Below are 20,723 nucleotides of genomic sequence, written 5' to 3' on the forward strand. Positions count from 1 at the left end.
CAAATGTTTCTGTTTCACAGTCACTTTTTATTAAATATCCATTTTATATGCATGCAATACACACAAAAGCACCGACACATTACTAGCCATTTCAGTTTTGTCCACAAAGCAAACAAACAAAAGAAAACAGCTATGTTAAGATTAAACCAGTTTCTTAATACGAAGATGTATGAAACAAAACCTGATGAGGAAGCTGTCTGTGCAGGAGACCTGATGATCATCATGGATGAATGTATGAAGCGTTCTATGCACTTATGAAGTGTAAATAATACAATTTAACATTTGTCCTTCTTTCTGAGGTTGGAGGTTTTGAATGTCTTCATTTGCAAAGATAATGCCAAACTGTGCCAAACAGCATTTATTTTATTAAGTCTCTTCTTCAAAGTACTTTTTTTTAATGATCCATGGTTCCACTTGTCCTTCTTAAACCAACTAGGTAGTTCCAGTTCACACAGGTAGAAGCTCTGGAGGACTCTCACCATAGCAATATTTTGCTTGGGGGTTTCGATAGGTGTTCTCATGCTGAACACTCTGTGCAAAAGGAGAGAGAATTGTGGATAAAGTTAGCCTTTTTTTTAATCAAAATCTAATATAAGCTTAAATTTCTCACTTAAGAGGCCCATAATGTTGCAAGCATTCACAGAGAATGATAAAGTCAATATATAATGAATATGGAAATATATTTAAATATAATTTTTGACACAGGAAATGAATGAGACAACTGTAACAAATTACTGATAAAAAGCCACTAGTCCACGGTTTTTAATCTGGATTACATAGATGCTAATACAAGCAAAAATCTTGGCTACTGTTGGTAGTACGTGTCATTAGGTATCTGTGGGGAAAAAAACCACAAATTTTATCATGGATATAAAAAGTCTACACAATGGAGTACGTGATTATTATGGTGCAAAACATGACATCAAGATAAATCATTTATACTCTTTTTCTAACTTAAATGTGTCATTTATGTGTATAATTTCCTGTTTGGTTCAAAAACAACATTGCACATCACCAAAAGAACACAATGCACACAGTGAAGGATGGTGGTGGCAGCATTATGCTTTGGGAAGGAACCTCAGTTCCAAATACTAATAAACGTTGGCACAACGCCTTTAAGATTCTGCTAGAAATATGCACAATAGCCCAAAGTATAAATTCAAATCAAAATAAGGAATTCCTTCCATAACTGGGTATTACATTTTAGAAAGGCCTCTGTCACATTAATAGGAAAAAGTTGCATTGTAGCTTAGCTTGGTCTCATTTCCCACCTTTCTTTTTACAAAGGTGCAGAGACTTTTTATATGCACTGCATATTCCTTATGCTTTGTCAATGTAAGCGAGGCTATAATACGAAATGCTAAAGTTTTATAACAGTACTCTTTACTGGGATCATTACGTACTTGTGAAGAAGTCCTACATTTGGCGAGGCACAACTCAAAATGATCCTCCACGGCTGTAAAAAGATTCTGGAAACCTTTAGCTGCACGATTCAGGAAGCGCTCTAGAAGAAGTTGCTGGGTAAAAATACACAGATAGGAAATGGGTCAAATGCAAAACACAAGATGAGCAGATAAACTATTGAGGTTTTTTGTCTTGCACAATCCAGTAGATAATGCAAAATCATATTCAACTTTGATAAAAGTAGACACAGAATCCTTGCATTTTATGATCATTTCTTAACGTTTATGTTGAAAAAAGGTGCAAAGAGCTTCTCATTGCAGTTATTAACCAAGTTTCTCATTGTGGTTATTAACCCTGATCTTGTAGAGCCCAGATGTGACAGACTACCTTATCAGGCTGGAGGCAACAAGACACGCAATACTCATAGATGCTGCAGCAGCCGTTGGCCAGGCAACTTTTACAAATATACTGTCTGGTGCTGGGAGCATTGACGTTACAGCAGCCATTAACCAGCAAGTCCTTTCTCTCACAGACATAACCTGTCAAACACAGGAAAGCATAAACATTGATTATAAATAAAAGGCGATGTTATCACTGTGATGATAGTGAGTAATGGTCACATGACATACCAAGTTCATCTGTGAGTAATATCTTGCCCTGAATGGAGTTTCGACACTGAGTAATCTGACGGCTGCTGTTACCCAGGTTGAAACGCACTTTCCAGGGGATGCGATGGTCTGAATCTTTAACTTCTAGCAATGTGCGATCCCGAATGGACCTCTCCTCCTGCAAAATCAAAGCAAGGAGATGTCAAAAAAATGCATCCAAGAAAAAAAAAATGCATAAAAAAAAGCTGGACAGAAGCATGTCTTTTCGCATTGGTATGTCAAATCCATCTGGATAGTTTTTTATTGTCTCAACCTATCAAATTGTGCAAAGTCTAACTCACAATAAAATTGACATTTTTATAGACTTGTTTTTTCCCCCCACATATTCAGTTTTGATTTTCACAATTTTCTAAATTTCAATAGGAAACCTGTAATCTAGAATCCAGAAAACAAAAATAAAGACACAAGAGCAGACTGTGTCTCGACTCAGATATGTTTCTGTGAACAACGTGGCATTATATTCAACACATCTAACCAAAAAAAAAAAAATTATAAAATCTGCTTAGTTTAATAGCAGTGCAACTAAAATCTAGGTAAAATATACTGCTTATCCATCAAAGTAACAAGGGAGAGTTGTTTTTAGCTCTGCTATTAAAAATACAAGAGGCCTGGTACAAGAACTCATTTAAATGACAGTACAAAATTTCACAACAAAGTCTAACTCAGAAGTGAAGTGAAGTGCAACAAAAGAAACAAACAAAAACAGACATATTAAAAATATATAATCAAATGATTGCTTTTGTTAAGTGGGCAACAAACAATCATCAATCTATCTTTCTTTTTGGTTCTATTTCAGAACATCCTTCCTTTGGCTTCTCCCACTTGTCCTAACAAGTTCACTGATAGACTATCTCCAGAGACAGTTGGCTGGACAATTGAACCTAATTGTTTATAAAAGTGGGAGGAACCTCCAATACCCTGAATAAAACTCTAAACTATGTGCAGAAAGGCCACAAGTTGTGGCTCAAATGCAGAACCTTCCTGCTACCAACTGTGCAACCATGCAGCTGCTTTTTAATATTGCACAAGAAAACATAAAGAGATATAAGATATAAATATATTTCTACTATCTTACTGACAACATACATTATAAGAATAAATTAAGTAATTTTATTTAGAGTTCCTAGCTTCATGTGGCCTGCAGACAAAAAAGGACACCCCTGTTTTAATTGTGCCAATAGTAACCTATAGAAAAGACTATTTGATAACATGGAAATGTTTGTCAGCAATTAATAGATTTAATCAAACTATACTATATAATCTATACATCCTACTGCAATAAAAGACGAATTTGAAAGCTTTTTGTACATCTTTACCTGGATTGTCACCAATAAATGTGGCCAGGATTGTACATCCCTGCCGAACCGCCCCCTCACCTCAGCAGAAGGTAAACCCATTTTCCTCAGGTGTAGTGTGTGTACCTGTTTCAGTGTGCTGGTGAGGAAGTAGATAAGGGACAATCCGAAGACGACCCCCAACACCCAGCGCCTCCTCAGTAACCTCCGTAGCATCAACATCATAGCATGACTTTTTTTTAGGAAAGTGCAGGTGCCAGTCCAGACCACCAATCCTCCTCCTCCTCAGGTATAAATCTCCGGACTGCCTTCAGCTTCGAGAAATTAAAAGCGATGTGACAAAAGGTGCAAAACGTGTTGAATCAAACCAGAGCTGCCTGCTGACTTAATGTCAACCTGATCTGTCATTGGATTCCATGCATAGTTTAGCTAACCCATGTTGCGCTTTTAAGCTTTTCCCATTTACTTTAGACTGACGAATCTTCCCGAGGAGCTGGTAATTAAAAGCATGCAGTGACCAAATAAAAGTAAACGGTAGAAAGGTAAGCTAACCGTGCTTCATCATAAAAGCTCGCTTTGTTAGCTTGCAAACTAGCTAGCTGTTGTTAGCATTGCATTAGCGTTTGGTGAGCAGTGCCAATGAGACAATGCTAACGTTGCCTAATAGTGATGTTTTGATCTGCACCGACGACGCTGTCTCGGAAATTTCCAGCGTTAAAAGCAGCAACAGTTATGTTTTTTCTGCGAAATCTGACATCTCGCTGTCAACAACATCAACACGTATCTCAAACACGGATGTGCTCTGATGTCATACAGGAAGTTTTCCCAGCAGTAAACCCTCAGCATCATTACCACCATCATCCATCCAGCGAGTCAAAGCTTTCCATGCTAACTATGACAGCAGCTGAAACAGAAGGGTAATTCACGAAGCTAACGCAGGTAAAGTAATCATGTAGGCTAGCCGTGCAACTATTAAATGCGCCAAGTAAAGCTGGAGACCTTAAAAATGGGCTTTAATAGCCATGTTGCTTTGTATTTACCTTTTCAGGGCTGGGCCATGTGGTGATGCCATGCAGAGGAGACACAGCAGCAACACGGATGGCATGTCCTCTGAAAGGTGGGAGGAAAGGACAGCTAGGACGCTGCAATCCACACCGTTATGTTGTTTAGTCTGCCTTGGTGGTCTTGACAACTTCTGTTACTATTCCTGATTAAGGAACAAAGATGGTCTATATTCAAGATCTTGTTCTAGTAGCTGCCCAATATGCAAAATTGATGTTCAGTGGGATGAGTATTGAAATTTAAGACTTTTCTTTAACACATACTTAATGCATTACTCATCAGTGTGCAACTTATTCATGAGTTGCTATGTTTACATTTTTAGGAATTCAGTGTTACTCCTACACACTGCAGTTGTAGCTTAAAATACTGTGATATTATGTCATTTGGGGCATTCCTTATCCTGCCATTTGTACAAACTGTTCAGATTTACCCTTTCAAACATATTTAGTTACTTTCACCATGGTTCTTTTTTTTTTACTCCTCCAGGGGGTCTTTTGTGGGCTCTAGTGTCCCTTATATGATAGTAGGCTGACAGGAAACGGGGAAGGAGAGGGGGGAAGACATGCAGCAAATGTCGTCGGGTCCGGGATTCGAACCCGCGACGGCCGCATCAAGGACTGAAGGCCTCCAAATACGGGTCGCACCAACCGCTACGCCACCACGGCACGCCCCACCATGGTTCTTTAAAATGCCTTCACCATGACATAGATATGGTTAAATTAGCCTTTCATTCCGCACATTAAGTCCCAAACATTCAAGATACTGGTGCTTTTAGCATATTTCTCTGTTGGCCTGCTCAAAATCTTAAATTTTCAGATTATAAAACTAATTTTGATATTTAACAATAGTGACCCATGCAGACACATAAAGCTGTGTTCAAATGGTGATTTCATTCACTGAGGGGGAAAAAAAGCTATCCAAACCATCTATGTAAAAAAGTATTTGGCCCGAAAACCTAATAACTAATTGTTAGCTGTTAGCTGCAACAACTGAAATCAGGAATTTGCAATGAGTCTTTAACATCACCCCGAGAAATATTGGATCACTCCTCCTTTCAGATTGTTTTTCTAATTGTACGTAGAATAATCTGATATGTTAAATTTATTTTTAGCCAATTAATTACATAAATGCAAAAGGAAAAGTGATTTCTTGAATAGTAATTGTTTTATAATCTATTTGTTTCAACTCAGAACTCGAAGCCAAACACTGGGGTCGGAGAGCAGCCTGGATGAGAGTGGCGTGTTTGACTGCCTGAAGCCCGATTCGTCCACTTCACCCCAGCAGATGTTCTCAGGCCTGGTGGGCATCCCCTCCAGCTCCGTCTCATCTGCTCAATTGCAAGCAGCTGGTTTAGTCTTAGGCTCTCCCCCTGAAGTTTTTATCCAGATGACTGCGTCTTCCAGGGAAGAAGCAGGCAGCCATCGAGCGGAGGGTGGCCCGTTCCTCTCCCGGCCGCCCCAGCACCACCACCATCACCACCACCACTTTCACCAGCCCCTGCAGCACAGGACATCCTCACTGCTCCAGCAGGCCACCACAGCAGCTAGCCCAGAGAGGCACAGCTCCAGGGAGGAGGGACAGGACGACCAGTCCACCCCAGCTCCGGCTTTGTCCGAGCTGAAGGCGGTGGTTGCGTGGCTGCAGAGAGGCTTTCCATTTATCCTCATTCTGCTGGCTAAAGTCTGCTTTCAACACAAGCTAGGTATTTCAATATTGAAATCTTTTTTGATGTACAGCAGTATTACCAACAAACTGTCTGTAGCAACAGATGGTTATGTTTAGTGGCCATGTTGCTTCTTTACTTTGCAGGTATTGCTGTCTGTGTGGGAATGATTAGCACATTTGCTTACGCCAACTCTACATTCAAGCATCAGGTTTCATTGAGGGTAAGAGAATCCGTAAAGAAAAGTCTTAATATTTCTTATTAAAGCTTCAGTCTTGATGCATCAACAAACTAATGAGGTGAATGTGTTTATACTTCTAGCAACAGCAGGTTCCATGTGCTTAATGTACACAATGCACCTTAGCCAATAAACTAAAGTTTTGCTAATTTAAAACAAATACAAGAGGAGTGTTTTTTTTAACCATCTTTAGGATTAACTTGACTCAGAAAATTCCACAAATTTTTCTAATGCAGAAGATTGCCAGCATTGAGTCTTCTTCCCTCAGTAATAGCATTCCTTGTATGGAACATTATCTGTTCAGAAAAGGATGTGATTGTTGAGTTTCCAACCACCTTTCTCCTCGCTTGGGCTGATTATACTGAAAACTAGTGATCTTCTGCAAATTTCTTAATGAGTCTCTAAAAGGCGCAGTGCTAATTCAGCTACATTTTCCCTGTTATTTTTGCCTACTTCTTTAAGGAGGAGCGGTCCATACTTGTTGCTCTGTGGATCATCTTGTTTCTCGGGGGAAACATTGTATACATCTACTACACTTTCAGCCATGAGGAGCTGCACCACAGGTCAGTGGAAGCTGAAGTGCTTTTGTAGGAGCTCTGTGTGTGTTCATCCACCATCCTATGTTGATTTATTTTGAAGTTATTCCATCATCGTGTGTTTTATTTTCACTTCCATTTCCTTTAGGGAGTGTTACAGTTCTTGTTGGTCATGCTCTGTGAGTATTTTATGTTTGGAGGTTTTGTTTTCTTATGTTATGCTTCTCATTTTTCATTGATCTTGTTTTTAAATGCACCATGCTGAGTAAAAAAAATAAAAACTGTTCACATGTGGTCTAACTCAATGTTGTTATTTTTCTCTAGTCTTATATTTGCAAAGCCCAGTCTCAACAGCTTTGACTTCTTTGATCTTATCTGGGTGGTTGGAATCACCGACTTTGTACTTAAATATGTCACCATCGGCCTGAAGTGCTTCGTCCTCTTCCTGCCCAAGATTATCATGGCCTTCAAGTCAAGGGTAAGAACCCTTTAATATTAGTTTAGAATGTAATTTATTTAAAATAGAATACAACTAATATGAGCACAATTGTCTGCGTTAAACATGTCTTACAAGTCTTATGTTTTGAAATGTCTCAGGCAGGTAAACAAAGAGAGTAAAAAAAGAAGCTTGCTTTTCTATGAAAACAATGTTTATGCCTGTTGCTTTATTATTTCCATTTCCAAGAAGAAAAAGAAATGTTCCTCAGTTATCTGATTTTCTGTACTTTTTGACTTCTTCTGCACAGCTTCTTAGATGCTGTTTCTTTCTGTAATTTGTCATTTGCAGATTTTCTCTTTATTTAGTTACTTCAGAAAAGATGCAGGCCATGTATTGTACCTAGCTCACAAATTATTTGTCATGACATTAATAATAAGTAATTGCTTTGATAATGTGTAACTCTTGCTAGTTTGTATTAACTACATTTTTTATACTTCTTTTAACTTGAAAGCAAAGCCTAACTGGTGTGATATTATATAGCTAGAAATCTGTCTGGAGTGAGTTTAAATTTCCATACATTTTAATGTAACTGTAGCGCTTTTTGATAGGTTAACAATAAAAAGTATAATTCTGTTAATCTGCTTAGCAGTGGATTTTGAACTTTCAAACACAACTGCACATTAGCGAACTCTTTACTTCACCTTCTAAAGACAAAGACTTAAAGTCAACATTTCAAGCAGTGAAGAGTTCACAAATGTGAAAAAAAAACAGATTTTCTAAACTATGATGAAATTCTCCCTTGAGTAAAGAAAGTGCTAAGGGGTCACAGTGTGAAGCTGTTTTGTATTCATAAGCTTTTTAAATGGTGCTCCTTAGGTGTGCTGTTTTCATGTTGTTGTCTGCTTGAGACTTTTGCTCTAGCCTGAGGCAAAAAGAACATGTCTGCAGACACACACTCGCATTGATTTCCATACAGGTGCAGTTCTTTGTGTTGGTGTGTGTTTGTGTGCTCGGTAGACGGTGGTGGCAGGGAGGAGAGGGGTGATAAAAAGTATTAGGATTAAATTTTCCACTGATAAACAAACCTGTAGGCATATCAGAACCACTTCAGCAAGCAACTGAGCTCATTTAGCCACGAGGGAGTTACAGGGGTGAGGTCATCCCTCCCTGGAGCTGGACCATTACCTGTTTCCTCCACTCACACGCACGCGCACCCCCTGCACACATACAGGGTTTAAAAGCTTACAAAGGAGTGTTTAAGTGCTGGGAAATCCCAAATTGTTTTATCAGTTTAATTTATATATATATATATATATATATATATATATATAAGAAATCCTCTGTAAGGTCTTCTACATTAAACCCCATGAAAGCTCATTATTAGTGTTTAAATCTCTCTACTGCATGCGGTCCAGTGAGTCACTAAAGATCTAACACAATGACTGCAGTCAGCACATGTCCGCTTTAAAAAGATCAATGCAATGCATCAATTTTATTACTTGTTGCATTAAAGCAAACTATTTTTTCTGCACAAATAATTCACCTGATCGCTTAGTGCAGGGTGTCCAAAGTGCAAAAGATTTTGTGTGGCCCCAGACTGCAATTCAAGAGTGGCTTCAATTCAGCCAACAAGCAAAAATGTTAAAACACCCACTGTTTTTGTTACTGTGATTATTTTATGAAAACTGGTCCTAACATTTTAGAAATGATGTCTTTCTTATATTTCAGGTGTAACATAAATTAAAGATTAATTTTCTTGAAGAACTCTAACAAGCATTTAATAGAAGTATTCTGTTTAGTTTATTGTTAAGCATGTAAAACAAACAAACAAAAAAATCACTATGAAATTAGTTTGTGTTTTCTTAAAAAAAATCTAATTTATTGGGCTAGAGGAACTTTCAACTTAACAGTTTCAGCCCACATGGCAACACGTTTTAAACACCACTGTCGTAACACATAATTGGTTGATACTCTCTCTGCATTTATTATGATGAAAACGTTATGAAACCAATGAGCCACAAAGCAAATCTGGGAATCAGTACAGAATCTACATGCATATTTACATAAATGTAAAACATAAGATAACAAGTTGTTTGCTTAACAGATTAATTTCTTCATGAAATGATTAAAAATAGGATAGACAATTGATTTTGAGTAGCTATGTGATTTGCAACCCTAATGAACTCTTTTTCTTTTCAGCTTTGTAAAGTAATAGCTATTACATTCATTTTCACAAAAGACATTAAGAAACAATGCAAAAAAGTATGAAAGAAAAATACTGACAGATGAGAACAAAGCTGAAAGAGTGACAATTTATCTTTTGAGGAGTGAGAGAAATGTCAGATTGGTAATTTGGAGATCTTAAAGACCGACACCCTGTTGAGATTTTTTAAGTGCACTCAATGTTTAGTTTTTTTTAAGAAGTGTTTTAGAAATTTCTTCTTTGAATAATAATGGAATGCCTGCTTATTTATGTTTCAGACATCTAATTTATGTATTTTGTGGCTCTAAAATATATTTCCCCTCCAACATTATTTGCCTTTTTTCCCTTGCTGGTTTGGCCTGTAAAGGTAAATTAAAAAATCCATGACATCCTTGTGAAACGATTAACTTTGATCTTGATGAATAAAAAACTACAAACACAAATTAGACTATTGCAAAATAACAATGTCTAAGATTCCACAAGGAGAGACTTGAACTCATTTCTGCTGTTGTCGTTTTCTTTGTGAGATTCACAAATGAATTCCCCTACAAGAAAAAAAAAAAAATTGCTTTGGTTTCTTTGATTATTAACCAATGCCTTTATAAGGAAAACACAGATATGCCCACCACACAAAATATAACAGGCAGGAAACTATTCAAACAGGGCCTGAAGTGCAGCTTCCTCAAAGCGACTGGCTTGTGTCCAAACTTTAAATTTGACAGTTTTCGCGTGGGCATGATTGGCACTGTGGGACGTAAGTCAAAGCTGAACAATAAGGAAGATGAATTAGCAGTTAGCAGAGGTCTTTCTCCCCTACCGACCTGGCTGCTTGTGCCTCTTTACCCACAGTCATCAATCTTTGTCTTCTCCCGTGCATGAAGTCATTATGCAAGCTGGGATGCCATAGGGCCCAGTGGGGAATCAAGTTTACCTTCATTTACCCACCTCTGTTGTTTTTTTCCCTTAATCTCCCCAACTCATTTAATGCACTTTGTAGCTGTAGGGACAGAAGAGTGTTTCTTTTCTGATTATTAGGAGGGAGTCCCTTTAAAGACAGTTTCCGAGCCCCCGTAGGGCTGGGCTTAAAGTGGGCACAGGGGTAGCAGGTGGAAAGAGGCGCTGCCAGTTTCCCTTGCAGTGAAGGGAAATTGCCTGTACTGCTGTGAAGCCACTGAGATCTGGACAGCGGCCATGTTTGGGCCGGAGGCGTGCTGTTTTAAGCTTTTAATACCACACTGCTCTTGACTAGATAGAAGAAGGCCCTGAAGCTACTGAGCTCTTTCTGGGTTTCTGACGGCTCAAACAAAGAAAATCCATTATCATTTTGGTGTATTATTTTAAAAAAATTTAAGAAAAACTTGCTTTAACTAATTCACACTGTCTGATTACTGGGTTTCTCATCTACCATAGTAGTTGTTCATTTCGCTTGGTTTTCCAGGGTAAGTTCTACCTTCTGATTGAGGAGCTGAGCCAGCTGTTTCGGGCTCTCGTGCCAGTGCAGCTGTGGTACAAGTACATCATGGGCGAAGACCCGTCAAACAGTTACTTCCTGGGAGCAACACTCATCATCATTTACAGCCTCTGCAAGGTAAGCAGGACCTCGGAGCAAAGATGTTGTTTTGGTACTTTGCATGCGGATCTTATGAAGTACAAACACTCATTTTTAGATTTCAGCTGTGTTTTTAGGCTAAAGCAGTGATAGGGACTTGACTCTGAGACTTGGACTTGAGTTGCATATCAGTTGCAGATACAGTCTATGGGCCTGATTTTTAATTACGGTGTCCTCAACTACAATTGCATAGGATATTCACTGACATTCATGATGTAACTCCGCATTCAAAATCTCATATAATTAAAATACATTAAGGAACTTTTAATTGAGAAATCTAACATAATGGCCAAGGTGTGGTATGTACACATTATGTGGAAGACTTCTGGAGATAAACCTGAGATTAAATTTACATTTAAATAGGAAAAATAAGGTCTCACAGTCTGGAGGAATAAAAGTTGATTAAGTGTGAAACCACTGGAAACCTACAAGGAAATATTGGAGTCGGTCATGTTTCCCTCTGCTGACAAGCTGACTTTGCTTTCCAGTCAGACTTGACACCTGCCAACAGTGTCACTAACTAGTCTAACGACTATGTCATCTCTGTTCTTGATTGACCAGCAAGCATGTCTGACCTAAAACCTTAAAGAATCTATAGTAATCTTTTGTGCCAGAATGGATTGCCAAACTGAAATGCTCTGAGGTGGAAGTGGAACACAAGGGGAAGTTACTTGCAGCAAGAGATCACAGTTAGTTCTGTTCAAATAAAGACACTTAAAAGTATTTTTAAAGCTCTGAGTCAAATATCTGTCAGTTAAGAATGCTGAGATCACGAAACGCGAACGTATGAATCCCTGGATTGTGCAAGGATTATTGTTACAATGCGGTTTGTATTGTCACATATATGTGACATCTTGGTCCAAGCAGTGATTCAGTAGCTGCGGTTCTTGTTTATGAGCCTCTCATTTGAATCAGATGGACAGTTTCCTGTGCAGTGAAAGAGGTGTTTTCCAATATCAAGGCATAGTAGTGTTTCGATATTAAGATACACTGATCCGCATGTATTGTTTAGTCAGTTTTGTATTAGTCAGTTAGATAACTGAGCAACTATAAAGTTAAAATAAATATCATCAGATCAGGGAGTTGTAGAGTTAAGTGGGAGGAAGGTTGTGAACCATTTCTGAGAAAACTAGCGATTTTCAAACAAATGCTTTGAAAATGAAACGGTCAAAACAGTTTTAAAGATTAATTTTGTACGTTTTCTTAGGTGGTAGAACTGCAGACAGTTTTCAAAAACATTCATACCCTTTAAACATTTCATGTTTTATGTTACAACATTGTACATTGCATCATATTTTATGTTATGCACAAATTATGCACCTAGAATTCTGTAATTATAAGTTAGTGAAGCTTAAGAAAAGGGACATATGATGTACATGATGCATGACTTCTTTTACTTACATCCGAAAATTGTTGTGTTGTGCACATCAACCTCCCCTACTCTGATACTCTTGTACCGTTGCTGTTGTAATTTTCCAAAATGTTCATGGAGTAAGAATATGTTTGCACAACAATATGACTTACATTTGTGTGCCTCATTCTCTTAAAGATTTAACACAAAGGCCTTCCATAAATATATATCCTTGTTTTGTAGAACAGTGTTTGAATGTTTTTGTTGTTTGCTTTTTGTTTCTTCTCATTCTGTTTAGATGCGATCTATATTTTTATTTATTTAATTTAGCATTCTAGAGCTCTAAAATAAATTGGAGATTACTTTTTGATAGAGCACTATGCACACTAAAAGTGACACATGTTGCTTTACACAAATTGAAAACACAGGAACAAGCGTGCAAAGAAAAATCAACAATTACATCAGTAAATGACGTTAACAAGAAAATAGACAGCTGTCATGAAATTTAAAACTGAAAACACTTGTAAATGAGAAAATACCAGGGACATACAGTACAGACCAAAAGTTTGGACACACCTTCTAATTCAATGGGTTTTCTTTATTTTCATGACTATTTATAAGGCAAGAAATCCCACTTATTAACCTGACAGGGCACACTACGAAGTGAAAACCATTTCAGGTGACTACCTCTTGAAGCTCATCAAGAAAATGCAGAGTGTGTGCAAAGCAGTAATCACAGCAAAATGTTGCTACTTTGAAGAAACTAGAATATAAGGGGTATTTTCAGTTGTTTTACACTTTTTTGTTTAGTGCATATTTCCACATGTGTTATTCATAGTTTTGATGCCTTCAGTGTGAATCTACAATGTCAATAGTCATGAAAATAAAGGAAACTCGTTGAATTAAAAGGTGTGTCCAAACTTTTGGTCTGTACTGTATGTAAACAATGCAAAAATATGATAATTCTATCACAATAACAAACTTCAACCGTAACCAAAAAGATAAAACATAAAATTACTTTATTATTGTTATTTTGAATCTGAAACAAAAAATCTAATTACTTAATATTTGTTATATAGATAAATAAAATAAAATTATGGATTAAAAAAAATAACAGAATTTCTAACACTTCTAAAAATGAAATTAACATTAAAACCATTGTCTGTTACAATGCTAATAAATTAGATTTTTTTTGTATTGCTTATCAAATTCAGCATTTCAGACAGATCACTGCAGACGCAAGCAGAATGCGTTGAAAGTAAAATGAGGATAACCACAACAGGCCCAGGTTTATATTGTTGTTTAATTTCCCATAACAACCTCCACCCAGAAGAGTGTTTTTTTCTAGATGTTTTTTTTTGTGCTAGAGAAAACCACATGAGAAATCTTTGGGCTCCTGCATTGTAGTGATAATGCAAAGTACCTTAACTTTTAGTTAATGTCAGCAGTTTTCAGAATGGTTTGTTAGTCTGTTTATCTCGTCACTAGCTTGCCTAGTTCCTTCGACTCCCACCTTTGCGTTCTATGGTTTGGTTATACTTGGTAGAGCAGCCAAAATGATAAAGCAAGGCCTGAAGCAACGACCATCTATATTTTGCAAACATCAAAAAGTGGAGATAGGTTGATTTGCTTGTGGTCTGTGAACAGTTATAACAAGAGCTTTAAGTATACAGGCTAAGCTAGCTATTTACATACACTGTGCTAAAAGACACAATCTTTTTTTGTTACTTTCTGATGTAAAATGTGACTAGCCTTTTTCCTTTTAGGACAGCTAGGATGACCATAGCTATTTATGCTTCCTGAATACCAAAATAATGAGTGAGAGAATTTGCCTGTAAGCAATCTGGGAAAGCCAAGAAAATAATATCAAGGCTTCTGATTCAAAATTCCCAACTTTTGAGTCAAATGGAGACACACCTGTTGATATATTTTAAGACAACACTCCTAAGCACAGTTCTTTATTGTGTGAGATCATAAAACAAAGTCAAAAGTAATGACATTTTGGAAGAGCAAGGTGAACCTCCCCATGTCTGGCTCATCCATGAGGTAAATATTCCAGATGCCTGAAGGTTCCATGATTATGTGTTCAAACAATTACATAGAAGGATAGGCACCAGGAATGTCCAGGCATCATATAGTTCAGGAGGGAGATGGGTTCTGTGTCTCAGAGATGACCATGTTTTTATTGAATGGTCTCTATCAACTCCAACAACATTGTAACGTCACTGACAGAAGCTGGTAAGAGAGAGTATTTGTCCAGAGTACCATCATAGAAAGAAAGGCAAATCAGAGATAAATAACCCATTGCTCCAAAAAACATACATAAAAAAACCCAAAAACCATTACAGTGTACAAATTCAGCCAGGGACAAAGACCTTTTGGAGACATGTCATGTGTTCTGAAAAAGCTAAAGTTGAAGGTTTTGGCCTGAAAAACCAGTGTTACATTTGCTGTAAAAGAGGAAAACTCACTAGCCTGAGATCAACATTCAAACTGTGATGTAAGTGGAGCCCTATTATTTCCGGAGAGTAGCAACCACAGTCGCCTTTACAATAGCTACAATCCTGGAGATCCCCTCTAAAGATTCTTGCAACTGCCTGTTTTAATAGTTGAAATGCATTAATACTCACAGTGGAACGGGTGTTAGATTGGCTGCTTTACTAACGCTAGCCAATAGTGTGCCAAGTAGTGGCGTGCATAGGTATTTCAGCTTCCCAAGGTGGATTTTTCAAATTGACGAATTTTCCATGAATAACTTGGAGTCACTTTCTGACAATACGGAACAACATCATGTTGTGTGGAGGTGGGTGTTTCGGCTGGATTGGCCAATACAGTTCACAGATTAGATGGTATCATAGGGAAAAAACATAATGTAGAAATATTGAAGCAACATCTTAAGACATTCGCCAGAAAGTTTGCGCTTGTCCACTGATAGATCTTCCAATGGACAATGACCCTTATGATCCATATTATCAATGTATAAATCAGCTTAAAGAGAACAAAGTCAATATTTTGAAGTCACTGTCACAAAAAAATCTGTCTCAGAAAATGTGTAGAGGTGAAAAGAAGTGTGCAAGCATGGCATCCCATTAACCTGACCCAGTGACACCAATTCTGCCAAGAGAAATGGGCCCAAATTCGAGCAAGATATTTTAAGAATCTTGCGGAAAAATATACACAAAATTTGACTCAAGTCATACAGTTTAAGAGGCAATTTTACTTACTTTGCTTTACTACATAGGTAAAGTTTTAAATTTAATTAATAAAGGAAAAAGAAAAAAATATACATTGTATGTAAATATCCTGTTTCAGTTGTGTAATGTGTTCTAAATATCAGATAACATATTTTAAAGCTGATTAAAATATCTTACAACATCCAAGAGTTTAGCAATATTTCGGTTTTACGTCAATAACACCTTCTAAAGCACTTCTGTAATTGTACTCACTCCTCACCTAAACAGAGACAGAACCACATCTATAAGCAAACCTGGTCTTTTTATCATATCAGAATCAAGAACAAAGAGGAAATGAAAAGCAGAGGAGAAAGCTTTCTTAGAAAAGGTTGCTTAGATAAGTGGTATTAATTTACCACATATATCCCTGCTGCAACTCCTTATCTGTAATTTTGTTTTTCACCAACATAAATATTTAAATGTTTCAATGCAGCATAAAACCTGGACGTCCTCAGTTGTTAGCATTCTCGCATGCAGCTGGTGAGCATCTTTAATGATCACTTCAGTTTAAAACTAATTGCACTCTGTCCTTTTTAATTGCAGTGCTTTGATGTTTGTGGACGGGTATCTGCAATACGCAAGGCGTTGGTAATGCTCTGCAGCTCCCAGGTCAGCCTCAGCCCAATTAAATTTCCTGCACACATCCATTAATGAAATTCTATTGTTTGTTGTGTTTTACATTTAAACAAGAATTTTAAAAAAATTATTCATTTTCATATTTTCTGGTTGGTTGATTGTGGGGTTTTTTTTATCCAAATTTAGAGTTACGGAGTCAGGGCCAACACTCAGCTGTGCAGTGAGGCTGGTGACGTCTGTGCTATCTGTCAGGGGGATTTCAAAGATCCCATTGCTCTCATCTGTCAGGTAAGAAGGTTAAATTCTCTAATGAATAATAAGTAATGCACGTACACCTAAGAGACAAGCATCAGTAAAAACAGAGAGATTTACTGCCCCCTATTGATTGTGTCTTTCACGTGGAGGTTACAGTACATCTAAAAAGTATTTTATGTCGCAGACTTATTTGTTAATGAATTTAATTCATTATTTTTCTTATAAACTCTTCATACAATAGACTATAATGACAGCAAAAACATTGCATTAAATTACATTTGAAATAAATAAAAAAAACACTTAGTCAAGTAAGTTATTTAATACTTTATTAAATAACCTTTGGCACCAGTTGCAGACTAAAATCTTTTTAGTCTGCAAAAAGATTTTTTTTAGTCGGTACACCGTTTTTGGTACCTACAACTGTAGGTATAAATACCAAAAAGCGGTGTACCATCCCCTCCAGCTCAGTCAGGTTAAATGGACTGTTGCATTGATATTTCCTTTTTTGGGGGGCATCGTTGCTGTTTCATTGTTCCCCCCTGCCTCTTTTGTTCTTTCCCCTCAGTCTCTTAAAAAAAGTCGTGTCTAGTCTGGTGCCTGACCTGATATCTCCTTCCTGCCATTACAGAGAATCTGCCTCTGATATTTAAGGCAACCAGACCCATCATACTTGTTTAGCTTACTTAAATTCTGTGCTACTAATAACTGAAAAACAAATGTCCACAGTCCAATTATTTTTTTCTCTATCTCCCTCAGATTTTTGTGAACAAATTTTCTAAATCAGTTTTACATCTACGATATCTATAAATTATAGCTAACCACAGAGGAACTCCAGAGCATGGTGATGGTTGGTCCATGCTGTGGGGATTCTTTTTTCTGGGTCAGAAATTGGGACACTTGTCCATGTAGACAGCATAACAGAAGCATTCTTAAAAAAATCATGTCTAAAATCTGTTGTTCCTGGAAAAACACACTTTTATTACTAGGGGTGGGCTTTTATCGTATTGTTTATTATGTATTGTGATCATTTTTTTTCATGATAAAATGTATGATTTATCATTCTCATGATAAATTCCGAATAACAATGTTTAAAACACCCCCAAACTGTCTGTATTTTTGGGATTGTAATTTATACTATTTTCTCCACAATTTGTTTAAAAAGAGTATAAATAAATACAAAAAAATCTATGATTAAATGCAGATACTGGTGCAGTTTAGTGATACAAATCATACTTTAAGTGACTGGTGTCCTAAAGAAGGGTATTACAAATAGGAATGTTTTTTTCAACAGCAGTATTTGTGGGACTGTGTCAGGCAGTCAGCCATACAGTAACCTAAAAAATAAGTAATAACTTGTTCTTATCATCACACAAAATATTGATAAACTTTAAATCCATATCACCCACCCCTAATTATTACTTATATGAACTTGTGTCATATTAAACATGCCTCACATTAGATAAAAAGTACCTGAGCATTTAAATTTGTGCTTTTTTGCTGCATGTTAAGGGAAACCTTTGTGCTTTCTGATCCTCCACAGCATGTGTTCTGTGAGGAGTGCCTGTGTTTGTGGTTCGACCGTGAGCGAACGTGTCCGCTGTGTCGCTCCACCGTCATCGAGGCCCTGCGGTGCTGGAAGGACGGCACCACGTCCACTCACTTCCAGATCTACTGAGCTCTGACAGGATTTACAGAATCAAAGGGGATACGCTTCGAAGCAAGTTGGACAATGCTGTGGTAAAAGTGTTGAGAACTGAATGATAGCGCACATAAGTCTAATTATCCACGCTGAGTCAAAGCATCAAAGTCAGTCATTTTATTTGTGACATATTTTCTCTGATCATGTCATAAAATTATTTATTGTGATGATGGTGTGCAGAATATACAATCCGTATTGTGAGGGATGTTATTTAAAGTAAACTTTGATTTTAAATTAGGTTTAATTATTTAAATGAAGTGGAATGTTTGAGCAGGATTACCAGCGGCAAGCTATAGTTAATGTGAAGTTTTTGGTCAGCTTGATCTATATTAAAGACAACATTCCATTTTGCTGCTGCTGCTTTTCTTGTGAGTCACATAGTTTTGTTCGTTTTTGTGAAGCATGTTTCAATTAAAGACAACCTGAGGGACATTTTCATTGTTTATTATCATAATTGCTGAAATTTCATTAGAAATATTTGACATAAAAAGAGCCCAGTTTATACAAAAAAACATTACATCAGAAAAGAGCTTATTCTCAGTAGTCACAAACAGCATAAAAGCATTTTATGCACAGGTCCAGCATTCATGGTGAAATGCTACATAAGACAGCCTCAACAGGTAATAATAACGCATACACAAATCTCTAAACAGGATCCAAACACTGTAAAAAACACCTATAAAAGCATCAGCTGTTATTTACATGTTTACAAAGAGAGTTTAGCTTATCTAAAAAAAGTACAGTGCATTGTGGAGCTTTAGAACGGGTGTATTTCAGTGCATTTTTAAAGGTTTCCTGTAGTATTTGCAGCCTATATGTGTCGGGTCTAATCAGTTTGATCCAACTGTCCCTGATGCACTCGGATCATTGGAGGAGAGAACATTCAAAGGCGCACCATTAGTAAGCTTTTCCCTCCGCTGGTACCAGGGGAGGATTACATCACTGTTTTGTTTTGTAAATGGGATGACAGAATCAGAGTGAGAAGGGGGCAGGACAACTGCAAATTCTGTCAGTTTAAAACTCCAAGTCCATCCACAGTGGGAGTTAAGTCAATTCAGTCAGCCTTCAATCTTGGAATACGAAATCTTTTAGGCCATCCCTTCGTCCTCTTCAGTCTGCACATTTCTCCAGCAACAGCATCCTCCTGCATCTCTTGCTTTAAGTGCAAATGATGTAAGCCCATTTGCTGTTCCGCATGTGATTTTTTTTTAGAGGCACCAGTCTACAGTGGGAGAAATGTATCCACATAAAACACATTAAAAAAAAAAAAAGTATGTCCCAAAAGGCAAACATGTCAAATCAGCTAGTAGTTATTGGGCAATCAGCAGCTATTTGATTATTTTTTCCCCCCTCTTTCTTTTGAAAAATCGAACAAATATCTGGATTTTAGAACAAAGGTGGTATTTTGTGCTTAAAAATGTAGCTTTGTCTTTAAAAGCTGGGACTTGTTTCATTCTTTTTTTCTTTTTTTTTTACTCCATTGTCTACACAATGCATAAAAACAAGAAGAATCAATGGGATCAGCTGTCTAAAGGGGCTGCAGCCTGAGAAAAAAACAGGTTATCTTTTAAAGAGTCATAGACACTGGTGTTATCTCACCTGTTGCGGAAGTCGCAACCACGCGCCCTACAGGTGTCGCCTCGCGCTGAGCAGCACAAGCAAGGTGACTTGCACCGCGAGGCACAGGAAGCCTTTGAAGTGGCCGCGCCCGGTCACTGCTGCCACCGTCACTCTGTCTCCGCAGCCGAGGTCGCCGGTTGTCTCCCCGGCTGTCCAACTCTTCTCGAGCTGGTCCCCGATTCTCCGTAGCCGCGACGCGAGCAGCTGAGCTACGGAGCAAGCAGAGGTGCGTCGGCGCGATGCGCTGCAGCTGGAGTCTCCCGGCCGCAGCAGAGGCTGGTCTATCGGAAGCCAGCACATCTTCGCCTCTGACTGAGCCTCCGCGCTGTTCCCTTCTTCTCTTAAAATCTGGGAAGGATATATGAACCCTCCTCCTGCTCCCTCATCAATCCTTAACTGTGTTTGCGATCCCCAGACTCTCCCCACCTCTCGCTGCTGTATTATTCATTACCATGTCACATGGTGTTTAGGGTTTACATCATCTTCTTTCAAGAGAAAGATGCGGCGCTTAACACTCGGATCTCGGATGTTTGGGTTCATCTGAAGAGTCTTTTGTTTAAGGAGACTGGACGTTACGTTCTTTTTCTCTGATGTACAAATTACTCTCACGCTATTCGCACTTTCAATCCACCTCACACACAGAGAATAAATTCTTACGCTATTATTTACACATTTTTGCCGCAAATATACCACTGAGAAAAAAGGAGAAAAACAAGGAATTAAATACTAGCGGAACCAATATAGTGCTGCTTTGTCCCTCATCGGTCTGTTTTTAGGGAAGAGCGACTTTGTTTTTGTCGGTGCCACAAAACACCGACAAAAACAGCAGCCCTGAAATAGGCTACTGTTAAACTTAAAATTACATATTCTGT

The 20,723-nt window shown here is 37.8% G+C and overlaps 2 protein-coding genes and 1 long non-coding RNA gene across 3 annotated transcripts; 1 reads left to right on the forward strand and 2 right to left on the reverse strand.

Moving 5' to 3' along the window:
• Window positions 1-6: 6 nt before the first annotated feature.
• spring1 (SREBF pathway regulator in golgi 1) lies at window positions 7-4,526 on the reverse strand. The gene is made up of 6 exons (XM_028034519.1): window positions 4,408-4,526; window positions 3,494-3,681; window positions 2,034-2,190; window positions 1,792-1,943; window positions 1,404-1,517; window positions 7-531 (listed from the first exon to the last, which is right to left on the reverse strand). Exons 2-6 carry the CDS (start codon window positions 3,590-3,592, stop codon window positions 448-450), a joined length of 606 nt encoding a protein of 201 aa, XP_027890320.1. The 5' UTR covers window positions 3,593-3,681; window positions 4,408-4,526; the 3' UTR covers window positions 7-447.
• rnft2 (ring finger protein, transmembrane 2) lies at window positions 3,593-18,663 on the forward strand. The gene is made up of 10 exons (XM_028034515.1): window positions 3,593-4,306; window positions 4,416-4,484; window positions 5,620-6,131; window positions 6,239-6,315; window positions 6,793-6,893; window positions 7,191-7,344; window positions 10,947-11,096; window positions 16,245-16,310; window positions 16,464-16,565; window positions 18,073-18,663. The coding sequence occupies exons 2-10, from the start codon at window positions 4,438-4,440 to the stop codon at window positions 18,205-18,207; spliced, it is 1,344 nt and encodes a 447-aa protein (XP_027890316.1). The 5' UTR covers window positions 3,593-4,306; window positions 4,416-4,437; the 3' UTR covers window positions 18,208-18,663.
• On the reverse strand, window positions 18,660-19,987 carry LOC114154968 (uncharacterized). The gene is made up of 2 exons (XR_003597655.1): window positions 19,831-19,987; window positions 18,660-19,453 (listed from the first exon to the last, which is right to left on the reverse strand). It is a non-coding gene; the product is annotated as an uncharacterized LOC114154968 (long non-coding RNA).
• Window positions 19,988-20,723: the final 736 nt, after the last annotated feature.

The sequence above is a fragment of the Xiphophorus couchianus genome, chromosome 12, assembly GCF_001444195.1.
Source record: "Xiphophorus couchianus chromosome 12, X_couchianus-1.0, whole genome shotgun sequence".
In the NCBI taxonomy this organism is placed as follows: Eukaryota; Metazoa; Chordata; class Actinopteri; order Cyprinodontiformes; family Poeciliidae; genus Xiphophorus; species Xiphophorus couchianus.